The sequence below is a fragment of the Amblyraja radiata genome, chromosome 4, assembly GCF_010909765.2.
Source record: "Amblyraja radiata isolate CabotCenter1 chromosome 4, sAmbRad1.1.pri, whole genome shotgun sequence".
Lineage (NCBI taxonomy): Eukaryota > Metazoa > Chordata > Chondrichthyes > Rajiformes > Rajidae > Amblyraja > Amblyraja radiata.
In genome coordinates this window covers 56,930,812-56,944,054 of record NC_045959.1, presented here as the reverse complement: position 1 = coordinate 56,944,054, position 13,243 = coordinate 56,930,812, and the positions used below count along the sequence as shown (strand labels likewise).

General features: G+C 46.6%; 1 protein-coding gene across 5 annotated transcripts in view; it reads right to left on the bottom strand.

The window, feature by feature from the left end:
- Window positions 1-13,243, bottom strand: part of kctd1 (potassium channel tetramerization domain containing 1) — a 96,989-nt gene that overhangs the window by 28,510 nt on the left and 55,236 nt on the right. The window contains exon 2 of one of the 5 annotated variants that reach the window (XM_033019495.1): window positions 10,432-11,254. The exons of the other annotated variants lie outside the window; for them this stretch is intronic. Coding sequence (XP_032875386.1) covers window positions 10,432-11,254 — 823 coding nt within the window. The remainder of the gene's footprint in view (window positions 1-10,431; window positions 11,255-13,243) is intronic. 5 annotated transcript variants of the gene reach the window in all.

Here is a 13,243-nt window from a genome sequence, read left to right as displayed (position 1 = left end):
GAAAACCAGGCCTTAGAGTGAGATGCATAAGAAACTGCAGATCCTCTTGGACCAAGATCGGACTTTTCAGAGACGTGGAAGTTGCAAGATGGCGCCGGAACATGGCGACTCTCTGCCGGCTGTTGCAGCAGAGGATCTATTGTACTCATTAACAGTATGATTTCATCATATCTCTGGACATATGACAATAATAAACAGAATTAAATTAGACTGTGCGCAAGTAGGAACTGCAGTTACTAATTTACACCAAAGATAGACACATAATGCTAGAGTAACACAGCTGGTCACAAGGTAATGTGATAGGAGTAGACTTTGGCCATTCGGCCCATCAAGTCTACTCCACCATTTGACCATGGCTGATCTATCTCTCCCTCCTAACCCCATTCTCCTGCCTTCTCCCCATAACCTCCGACACCCGTACTAATCGCGAATCTATCTGTCCATCTCTGCCTTAAAAGATTATCCACAGACTTGGCCTCCACAGCCTTCTGTGGCAAAAAAATCCACAAATTCACAACCCTCCGGCAGCATCTCTGGAGAAAAGCAATAGGTGATGTTTCAGGTCGAGACCATTCTTCACACAAAGTTAGGGGACAGGGAAACTAGAGATATGAAAATGTACAAAGAACAAATGAATGAAAGGTATGAAAAGAACAAATCATAGCCAGCATTGATGATCAAGGAAAAGTGGAGCCCACAATGGTCCATTGTTGGCTGTGGCGAAGGTGATAAAAGTGATACAGTGAAACTAGTGGAACAACTATGGCGGGGGGAGGGATGGAGAGAGAGAGAGAGAGAGAGAGAGAGAGAGAGAGAGAGAGAGAGAGAGAGAGAGAGGGAATGCAAGGATTGCTTGAAGTTAGAGAAATCAATATTCATACCGCTGGGTTGTAAGCTGCCCAAGTGAAATATGAGACAGTGCCCCTGGTTTTAGGCACCCCAATCAGACGATATATTGACTTTCTATCCACCTCTTAAACTCAAAAATGAGGCGAAAATAAGGTGAGATGGGAAAGATTTAATAGGAACCTGAGGGGCAATGTTTTCACTCAGAAGGTGGTGAGTATTTGGAGAAAGCTGCCACAGGAGGTAGTTGAGGCAGATACTGTAACTATTTAAGACACTTGGACAGGTATATAGATTTTAGTTTAATTTATTGTGATGTATACGGAGGTACAGTGAAACGCTTTTGTTGCATGCTAACCAGTCAGCTAACTAGATAGGAAAAGGCAATCTCATCTTTGCACTAACTTTATTTCAAAACCAACACATTGTTGAAACAATAACCCGCTGGTTTATGTTGGGGAAGCTGCTAATGCTGGCTACGTGCACCAGGTACATAGAGAAAAATAGACAAGAGTGCTTTTCTTTCATAGTGCTGTATGCAGAATAGGGAGCAAAGGGGGAAAGAGAAGAAAGAGGTGGGCGAGAGAAAGAGAGAGATGGAGAGAGAAAGAGACAGCGGTGGGGGTGGTAGCAAGAGAAAGAGCGTGTGATAGAGAGGGGGATAGAGAGAGTGATATAGAGAGTGGTAGTTGTGTGGTAGTTGTAGAGAGGGAGAATGATAGGGAGAGGGAGAGTGGTGGTGAGAGGAAGAGAAAGAGAGAAAGAGAGATAGAGAGATAGAGAGAGAGAGAGGAGGGAGAGAAGGGGGGAGGGGGGGGGGAAGAGGAGGGGAGAAAATATCTGTCTGGTGAGTTGCAGTATTTGTCAGGACCCACTCATCTCTGATAAACGATGAAGGTGATTCTGAAGGGATAGTCAGTTGTAAATTTCAACACCCCTGAAGAATATAACTGTCAGGCAAATAACATACACGACTGCCCTCATTTCTCATCCCCTGGGTCTCTCCATTCCTCTAACTTCCACCAGCCCTACAAACCTCTGGGGTCTCTGCGTCCCACTGATTATCGCCTCTCCATCCATACTGACGTTTATTGCTCCGCATTTGATGAACGCCGATTTCATTTCGTCAACCTCTTCATCCCGCCTTCTCCCACATTCCGCAAAGCCAATGTCTTTGATCTAAAGACAGACTTAGAAATGCTGCAGTAATTCAGCGGGTCAGGCAGTATCTCTGGAGAAAGGGAATAGGTGATGTTTCAGCTCAAACCCTCCTTCAGAAGAGGGAAAGGAGAGATATGAAAAGGTAGAGAGAACAAATGAGTGAAAGATATGCAAAAGGGCAAATCAAAGCCAGATCAAGGAAAAGTGGAGCCCACAATGGTCCATTGTTGTGGAGAAGGTGATAACGAGTGATACAAACAGTGAAACTACTTGGAACGACAGTGAAACTAGTACAGCGACTGGGGTGGGGGAAGAACGGAGAGAGAGGGTCACAAAGTTAAATAAACCAATATTTATACCATTAGGTTGTAAGCTGCCCGAGCGAAATATGAGATGGTGTTCCTCCAATTTGCGTGTGGCTTCACCCTGACAGTGGAGGAGGCCCAGGACAGAAAGGTTAATGGGAGATATCAGTAATACTTGGTAACTTGGTAATCCAGAGTTTAGAACCTGGATAGTTGAGGCCAATGCTGGAGTGATGAAAATCAGGGTTATGTAAGAGGCCACTGTGGATAGTGTGATTAATGATGGTCTGAAGAAGGGTCTCGACCCAAAACATCACCCATTCCTTCTCTCCAGAGATGCTGCCTGTCCCGCTGAGTTACTCCAGCTTTTTGTGTCTGCCGAAAGGTCAGTAATGGAATTGGAAGGAGTGTTATGCCCCTGTCCCACTTAGGAAACCTGAACGGAAACCTCTGGAGACTTTGCGCCCCACCCAAAGTTTCTGTGCGGTTCCCGGAGGTTGCAGGTGGTTGCCGGATGTTGCAGGTAGTGGAAGCAGGTAGGGAGACTAACAAAAACTTCCGGGAACCTCCGGGAACCGCACGGAAACCTTGGGTGGGGCGCAAAGTCTCCAGAGGTTTCCGTTCAGGTTTCCTGTGGGACAGGGGCATTAAAATTCTTGGCAAATGGGAGATTTCAGACCAAGGCGGACTGAAATGATCGTCTAGTCTGTGCTTGGTCTCGCCGATATATAGGAGTCCACACCAAGAACAGCTGACACAGTAGATGCGGTTGGAGGAGGCGTAAGGTAAAAGCTTTGTCCACCTACCCATATATAGTCCATATCTAAATCTTTCCCAAACAGATGACCCTTGCCTTCCTAGTGTCTCACTACCTGTGTTCTTGCCACATTTAAGAGTCATACAGCTCAGAAACAGGCCCATCGGCCCACTGTGTCCAATCCCATTTAGCAACAGAAGATTGCTGGAGTAACTCAGGGGGGGGGGGGTCAGGCAGCATCTCGAACAAAAGAGAGAAGAGTCACCCCTCCATTCTCTTCACAGATGATGCCTGTCCTTCATAGTTCCTCCAGCACTTGTTTAGCTCCAGACTCCAGCATTCGGCAGTTCTGATGTCTCCCTTCTCAATGTCTACCCTATCCATGTCTCACATCACTTTATAAATTTCAATCCAGAGAAAACAATCCAGGTTTGTGCAACATCTCCTGAAACATAGAAACATAGAAAATAGGTGCAGGAGTAGGCCATTCGGCCCTTCGAGCCTGCACCGCCATTCAACATGATCATGGCTGATCATCCAACTCAGTATCCCATCCCTGCCATCTCTCCATACCCCCTGATCCCTTTAGCCACAAGGGCCACATCTAACTCCCTCTTAAATATAGCCAATGAACTGGCTACTGTGGCAGAGAATTCCACAGATTCACCACTCTCTGTGTAAAAAATGATTTTCTCATCTCGGTCCTAAAAGACTTCCCTCTTATCCTTAAACTGTGACCCCTAGTTCTGGACTTCCCCAACATCGGGAATAATCTTCCTGCATCTAGCCTGTCCAACCCCTTAAGAATGGGTTGCTTGCGTCCGGATGGCATGAACGTTGAATTCTCCCAGTTTTGCTAGCCCTTGCTGTCTCCTCCCCTTCCTTAACCCTCGAGCTGTCTCCTCCCATCCCCCGCCCTCGGGCTCCTCCTCCTCCCTTTTTCCTTCCTTCTCCCCCCCACCCCCCATCAGTCTGAAGAAGGGTTTCGGCCCGAAACATCGCCTATTTCCTTCGCTGCACCCGCTGAGTTTCTCCAGCATTTTTGTGTACCTTCGATCTTCCAGCATCTGCAGTTCCTTCTTGAACCCTTAAGAATTTTGTAAGTTTCTATAAGATCCCCCCTCAATCTTCTAAATTCTAGCGTGTACAAGCCGAGTCTATTCAGTCTTTCCTCATATGAAAGTCCTGCCATCCCAGGAATCAGTCTGGTGAACCTTCTCTGTACTCCCTCTATGGCAAGAATGTCTTTCCTCAGATTAGGAGACCAAAACTGTACGCAATACTCCAGGTGTGGTCTCACCAAGACCCTATACAACTGCAGTAGAACCTCCCTGCTCTTATACTCAAATCATTTTGCTATGAATGCTAACATACCATTTGCTTTCTTCACTGCCTGCTGCACCTGCATGCCTACTTTCAATGACTGGTGTACCATGACACCCAGGTCTCGTTGCATCTCCCCTTTTCCTAATCGGCCACCATTCAGATAATAGTCTACTTTCCTGTTTTTGCCACCAAAGTGGAAAACCTCACATTTATCCACATTATATTGCATCTGCCATGCATTTGCCCACTCACCCAACCTATCTAAGTCACCTTGCAGCCTCTTAGCATCCTCCTCACAGCTAACACTGCCCCCCAGCTTCGTGTCATCCGCAAACTTGGAGATGTTGCATTCAATTCAATTCATCCAGATCATTAATATATATTGTAAATAGCTGGGGTCCCAGCACTGAGCCTTGCGATGAAAAGGACCCGTTTACTCCTACTCTTTGCTTCCTGTCTGCCAGCCAGTTCTCTAACCACATCAATACTGAACCCCCAATACCGTGTGCTTTAAGTTTGTATACTAATCTCTTATGTGGGACCTTGTCGAAAGCCTTCTGAAAGTCCAGATATAACACATCCACTGGTTCTCCATTATCCACTCTACTAGTTACATCCTCGAAAAATTCTATAAGATTCGTCAGACATGATTTACCTTTCATAAATCCATGCTGACTTTGTCCAATGAATTCACCACTTTCCAAATGTGCTGCTATCCCATCTTTAATAACTGACTCCAGAATTTTCCCCACCACCGATGTTAGACTAACATCTAACATAAGAAAGGTCCCAACCCGAATCATCACCTATTCCTTTTCTCCAGAGATGCTGCCTGACCCGCTGAGTTACTCCAGGACTATGCGTCTATATTCGGTGTAAACCAGCGTCTCCAGATCCTTTCTACACATTTTGTCTGCTCCAAAGCAAAATCTTCTCAAGGTTTAGTTTAGTTTAGAAATTCAGTGCGGCAACAGGCCCTTTGGCCCAATGGGTCCGCACCGACCAGTGATCCCCGCTCATTAACATTATCCTGCACACACTAGGGACAATGTTTACATTTACCAAGCCAATTAACCTACATACCTGTACTTATTTGGAGAGTGGGAGGAAACTGAAGATCTCGGAGAAATCCCACGCGGCCACAGGGACAACATACAAACTCCGTACAGACAGCACCCGTAGGTAGGATCGAACCAGGGTCTCCGGCACTGCAAGGCAGCAATTCTACCGCTATGCCACCGTGCCTCCCTGTATGCTAAAGTTATGCCTACTTTGAAGAAGTAGATCTCCTCCTCTCTCTGACGGGAGGACTATGAGCCCCTCCCTCACTTCCCCAGCAAACAAAGGGCCATTATGGGCTCCACCCTTCCTGAGTACTACCTTCCGTTTAAAATGAGAAGTACATCTGTTTCCAGACATGCTTTGTAATGGCCTTCTCTATTTTGCATTCTGAAGAAGGGTTCTGACCCGAAACGTCACCCATCCTTTTTGTCCAGAGATTCTGCCTGACCCACTGATTTACACCAGCAATTTGTGTGTCTCTCTCCTTGTCATAGTTCTAGTCATACAGCACAGACATGGGCCCTACGGACCCTCGTTAATGCCCACCAAGGTACCCCTTGTAGCTAATACCATCTGATCCAGACATCAGTTGAAAATGGTGGCACGCCACAGGTGCTTACAGTGAAGGACTTAAAACACATCTGGAAGAAATTAATTTTCATTTACCTTACACCTCTCACACTGTTCAGTCAACCCAAAATGTTTCACAGCTGTGCCTCCCTGTTATTATATTAAGTAGCTTCACAGAGACAAGATGGCAGGTGACGAGTGAATTCATTTTGCCAGAGTGAAGCAATTCCTAGCACAGAAATTATGGTCATCTTCATCGTAAGAACTGTAAAGTGAACAGTAAAACGTTGACGCGAAGTACTAGGGGCGGGACGGTGATGCAGGGGTAGAGTTGCTGCCTTACAGTGCCAGGGACCCATATTTGATCCTGGCTACAGGTGCTGTAGTATGGTGTTTGTACGTTCTCCCCGTGACCACGTGCGTTTCCTCCGGGTGCTCCGGTTTACTTCCACACTCCAAAGACGTACCGGTTTGTAGGTTAATTGTCTTCTGTAAAGTGTCACTGGTGTGTAGAATAGTGTTAGTGTACAGGGTGATCGCTGGTAGGCATAGACTCAGTGGGCCGAAGGAAAGAGTGTTCACGTCGCGGCCCTGTTTCAACCAATCTTTCCACCACCACGCACAAGAAGCACAAGAAGCGCAAGACAGACACCATTGTGCAGATGCCGAGAAGTGTGTTCAGCTCTGGCTGAACAACTTCTAGTCTTGTGTGTGGACTCGATAAGAAGAAGATAGACTCAGTGGGCCGAAGGGCCTGTTTCTATGCTGTATCTCTAAAGTCTAAAGTAAACTGCAGATGTTGGAATCTTGCAAAGTGCTGGAGGAACTCAGTGGCTCATGCAGCATCTCTGGAGGTCATGGATATATTATATTTTGGGTTGCGATCCTTCTTCAGACTTAGAGGAGAACTTCTTAAAAGTAGAGCACAATCTCTTCCTAAAGCTCAGGCACTTGAGTCCTGGCAACATCCTCGTAAATCTTCTCTGCACCTTTACAACAAAAAGTATTTATGTTTCGCATTATCTGATTTGATTGGATAGCATGCAAATCAAAGTTCTTCATTCCACCTCGGTACACATGATAATTATAGACCTAAACCAACCTTATGGCCATGTTAATAATTAAATCAATGTTATTACCCACCTCACCTCACCACACCACACACCAAGCAATGGCCTTGATATACCTCTACCTTCCATTTAAAATTAGAGGGACAACTGTTTTATAATGTTTTCTCCCTCAAGTCACGAAGGCAGAAAGTACTCTTTCCCTAAAAAGGCAGTGATAGGTGACTGAAAAAAAATTAAATATGCTCTTGGTTTGAAATTTTCAATTGGATGATGCACATATCATAGAACATAGAACAGTACAGTGTAGGAAGGAACTGCAGATGCTGGTTTACACCGAAGATAGACACAAAAAACTGGAGTAACCCAGTGTCTCTGGAGAGAAGGAATAGGTGACTTTTCAGGTGGAAACCCTTCTTTATACTATAAAAAGTACAACATAGGAACAAGCCATTTTGTCTACAATGTCCATGCCGAACATGATGCCAAGTTAAATTAACCCCTCTGCCTGGTTGTGATCCATACCCCTCCATTCCCTCCATATCCACATGCTTATCTTCAAGCTTCTTAAACGCCACTATCGTATCTGCCTCAACCACCACCCCTGGCAGTTTCAGCCAGGGGCGGATAACCCGGGGGGGGCCAGAGGGGACACGTCCTCCCCATGTTTTGAGAGGTGGGGGACATCCCCAAGTTTTTGTAATCTGGATTTTAAAACCTGGTGAAATCTCCGCTTTCCGCGAGACAGTGGGGGTGGGACTGATGATCGAGGGCGCTGATTGGACTAGAGAGACGTCGGTCAGCAGGCAATGGGGGCGGGACATGGTGATTGGAGGAGGGAGGCGTGGGGGGGGGGGGGGTGGGATTGAGGATAGAGTGCGATGGTTGGAGGAGGGAGACGTGGCACAGACCTGCTCCTCATCCGCAGCCAGGATCGATCCTGGCCGGCTCTCCGGCGCTGTCCCGTCCCCACCCGAGTGCCCCCCCCCCCCCCACATGGGTGGCCAGAGAGGTCGACAGCAAAGATCCTCCGCTATAGGATCTTTGGTCGGGAGTCAGATGGGAGCTGTATCCCCAGGCCCACAGCCAGCGCAGCAAAGCAGCGCTAAACCCAGCTCAACTCTGCCTGTCCCGCCAGGTGAGCCTACAGCCCTTCTTGGACTTGCGGGAAATATGGCCAGCGCGGAGAAGCAGTCTGTAGTTAACCCGGTGAGACAGGCAGAGTTGAGCTGCATTTAGCGCTGGATTGAGCCTCCGAAGCCTCGCGCACGTGTGTGTGTGTGTGTGTGTGTGTGTGTGTGTGTGTGTGTGTGTGTGTGTGTGTGTGTGTGTGTGTGTGTGTGTGTGCGCATGTGTGCGCGGCCGCCAAAAAATTGTGTCCCCCCGGTCCCCTCCATGTTTTGATAGCGAGTTCCGCTCTTGGTTTCAGGCACCCATTACCCGCTGTGTAAAAAAAAACTTGTCGCGCACATCTGCATTAAACTTTGTCCCTTTCACCTCACTTATGCTCTCTACTCTTAGACATTTCCACCATTTTGGGGAATAAAAGTTCGGACCCTATAAATGCCACATAATTTTATATTCTGCACTTCTATCTGGTTTCCCCTCAACCTCTGGTGCTCCAGAGAAAACAAATCAAGTTTTTACAACCTCTCTTTAAAGCTAATACCCTGTAATCCAAGCAATATTCTGCTGAACCGCTCCAAAGCCTCCACATCCTTCCCGTAATGGGGTAACTAGAACCACACGCATGTTTCTTAAATGTCCTGACCTCGAAATCTAAATCTGCCTGTGATATTATTGATATATAAATGTATTTTGAATATATACAGTATGTATATATATATATATATATATATATACACACACACTACATAGCAGGATATAAATTAGCTACAGAAATGGGTGGAAAAACGGCAGATGGACTTTAATCCCAGCAAGTGTGAGGTGTTGCACTTCGGAGGTTGAACGTAAGGGGAAGGTACATGGTTAATGGCAAGACCCTTAAGAGCATTGATATGCAGAGGGATCTTGGGGTCCAAGTTCATAGCTCTCTGAAAGTGGCAACACACGTAGATAGATAGAGTGGTAAAGAAGGTGTATGGTATGCTTGCCTTCATCAGTCGGGGCATTGAGTATAAGAGCTGGGAAGTCATGATGCAGACTTTGGTCAGACCGCATTAATGGTATTACATGCAGTTCTGCACACCCCATTGCAGGAAGGTTGTAGAAAAGGGTGCAGAGGAGGTTTAGCAGAATGCTGCCAGGATTAGGAGATATTACCTACAATGTGAGGTTGAGGATATATGGATTATTTCCTCTGGAACATTGGAAGTTGAGGGGAAACCTGATAGTTCATATAAAATTATGAGAGGCGTAGAAAGGGTAGACAGTCAGAACTTTTCCCCCCAATGTGGAAATGTCAAAGACTAGAGGGCATAGCTTTAAGGTGAGAGGGGCAAACTTTAATGCAAATGTGCGGGGCTTTTTTTTTTTTTTTTTTTTTTTTTTTTTTAAGAGTGGTGAGTGCCTGGAACACGCTGCCAGGGGTGGTGGTGGAGGCAGATATGATAGTGGTGTTTAAGAGGCTTTTAGATAGGCACATGGATATGTAGGGAATGGAGAGATATGAATCACGTGCAGTCAGAGGGGATTGGTTTAATTTGGCATTGTGTTTGGCATGGACATTGTGGGCCGAAGGGCCTGTTCCTGTGCTGTACTTTTCTATGTGTGGATAGGAACTACAGATGCTAATTTACACCAAAGATAGACACAAAAAGCTGGAGTAACTCAGCGGGTCAGGCAGCATCTCTGGAAGAAGCATCTCGACCCGAAATGTCACCGATTCCTTTTCTCCAGAGATGCTGCCTGACCAGCTGAGTTTCTCCAGCTTTTTATGTAAATCTTTTGTACTGTTCTATGTTCCATCCACAGTGAGATGTCTAGGTTGTAATACGACATAGGGATACACGGAACTGCAGATGCTGGCTTACAAAAGAAGACACAAAGTGCTGGAGTAACTCAACCGGGTCAGATGCTGCCTGACGTGCTGAGTTCTCCCAGCACGTTGTAACACGAGGCGCTGCTCTATCCTTGACAATGTTCCCAAACTTTCTGTCAAAGGCGTTTCAAGTCAAACTAATTCCCCTCAAAACGGAATGAAACAATTTATACACACGATCACCCTAAAATGAATATATTTGTGGACCTACTAAATCTTCTAAATGAAGACAGCGACTTTGGTAACAATCAAGATCTGTCACAGATTTTGTTTTTAATAAGAAAGTTGGCTTGAAAAGTCAGCTGACCCGTCAAAGTGGTGAGCATCGAGCATTACCTGGATCGTCGATATGATTATTGATGGATTGGCTCCAAGGAGGTCACCAGATTCCGGAAGCATGGATTCCTGTGAGCCGTTGCCAAGCGGAATCACGTTCTGGGAATATGCGGGATCGGAAGAGCGGATGCATAGTCGCTTTGGCGAACGCCTCGTGTTGTGTGATGAGACGGGCTGATAAAGAGTGCGAGTCGCGGTTTGCTCCACTTTCGTCCCTACAACCCCTCCACCGAGGTCCTGCCCGGCACAAGGTCGCTGCGGACGGGAACCCTGAGTGTTTTGGGGAGATCTACGAGGCACCAGCCTGCTGCCAATGCCCGCAATGCTGCTCAGGGTGGCAATGGAGATCGCTCCTATGCAGTGGTTGGTGTAAGTCTTGGAAAGTTTGGCAGCTTTGGACAGCATCTGCATCCGGGTACCCAACAGATTTTTCCCAATGGCTTTGTTCTCAAACCAGGCCATGTCACTTTCGCTGCAGTGGTCCCTAGGTCTTTGAAAGAACGCCTTACAGAGAGGGTTACGCTTTGAGACGTACTTAACAAAACTGGCGTACGGGCAGAACTCCGTGCCAGTCTCGTACATTCTCTTCTTGCTCCACGTCACCATGCGGGATTTATGGTAAGGTCCACAGGCTTTATAGTAGACATATCTTCTACCATCCTCATCCGTGGCCAAGCCAAACGAGTCCTCCTCCAGTTCCCTCTGGTTCTCCCGTCCCCTCGTGCAGAAGTACATACAGATCTCGAACCACACCTTATTGAGCAATCCAAAGGGTGTATTTGAGTCCAGGCTGCACGAAGTGTAGAGCTTCCTCAAGTCGCACCTGGTGATAGGGATGTCACGATATGATTTGTCTTGATACAGTAACGTTTTGGGAGAGCAACAAATATAAAGAGTACGATTTTGTTGGCTTTCATTAGAAGGGCGGCAGAGTGGTGCAGCTTTAGTTGCTGCCTCATAGCTCCAGAGACCCCAGTTAGATCCTGACCTTGGGTTTCTGTCTGTACGGAGTTTGCACGTTCTCCCTGTGACCGCGTGGGTGTCCGGTTTCCTCCCACATTCCAAACATGTACCTATTTGCAGGTTAATTGGCTTCAGTAAAAATGGTAATTGTCCCTAGTGTGTAGGATAGTGCTTGTTATGAGGTGCCCGCTGGTCAGTACGGACTCGGTGTGCCGAAGGGTCTGTTTCCACACTGTATCACTGAAGTACTAAAGTCATAAAAAGGCGACACAGTGGTGCAGCAGGGAGAGCCGCTGCCTCACAGTGCGAGAGGTCCTGTCCTCGGGTGCTGCCTGTGTGGAGTTTGCTAGGTCTCCTTGTGAACATGTGGGTTTTCTCTGGGTGCTAAGATTTGTATTAATGATACAGTATGGATACAGGCTCTTCACCCACCACTAGGAAAACATGTACTGACGTCAATTAAGCTACAAACCCGCGCGTCTTTGGGATGTCGGAGGAGGCCGGAGCACCCGGAAGAAACCCACGCTGTCACAGGGAGAATGTAAAACTCCGCATACACACGCACACACACACACACACACACACCCACACACACACACACAACGGCCCAGGTCGGGATCGAATCTGGGTGTCTGGCGCTCTGAGGTAACAGCTCTACCAAACTGCACCACATCTCAAACTTAGTGTCAACTTCTCAATGAATCGGAAACCGGTGTCTGAAGTAAAAATACTACAACTTGGCTAGTCTTGCCACAATTTTCAATTCTACCAGCTGCGCCACTGTGTCACACCTGCTCTGCTCTCTTCTGTGAAAATTATTCCATTGTTAATAACCAGAATGGGGCAACTTCAACAATTCTCTCCGAAAAATACAGAGCATCACATGAAACGTTTGACTGATATCCACAGTGGTATCCCGCCTGGGTTTTTACAGGTACAGTTCAGAACCTTTTTTTGCCAGATAGTTGGCAAAAATGCATGAATTCTTCAAAATCTGTGGTGGGGACGGGGGTTAGACTCGAGGGCATGAGGCAAGAAAGGCTTTGAGAAATATTTTGCAGTGAAGCAGTAAAATGGCGATACAAGAAACGTGCTGGTTTACAAAAAAAAGGCACAGGGTGCTAAAGCAACGAGCACTTTGCCAGGACTCGAGGGCCTGAGCTATAGGGAGAGGTTAGGTAAGCTAGGAAAAAGAGTAGGGATTAACGGGTACCTTTCAGAATGGCAGTGGGGCACCGCAGCTATTTACAATATATATTAATGATTTAGATGAAGGGATTACAAGTAACATAAGCAAATTTGCAGATGACACAAAGCTGGGTGGCAATGTGAACTGCTATGAGAATGCAGGGTGAATTGGACAGGTTGGGTGAGTGGGCAGATGCACGGCAGATGCAGTTTAATGTGGATAAATGTGAGGTTATCCACTTTGGTAGCAAAACGGGAAGGCAGGTTATTATTTAAATGGTGTCAAGTTGGGAAAAGGGAAGTACAATGGGATCCGAGGGTCCTTGTACATCAGTCAATGAAAGTAAGCATGCAGGTACAGCGTGCAGTGAAGAAAGCGAATGGCATGTTTGCCTTCATAACAAGAGGAGTTATGAAGAGAGAATGGAGCGGCTGGGCTTGTACACTCTGGAGTTTAGAAGGATGAGAGGGTATCTTATTGAAACATATAAGATTATTAAGGGTTTGGACACGCTCGAGGCAGGAAACATGTTCCCGGTGTTGGGGGAGTCCAGAACCAGGGACCACAGTTTAAGAATAAGGAGTAAGCTATTTAGAACGGAAATGAGGAAGCACATTTTCCACACAGAGAGTTGTGAGTCTGTGGAATTCTCTGCCTCAG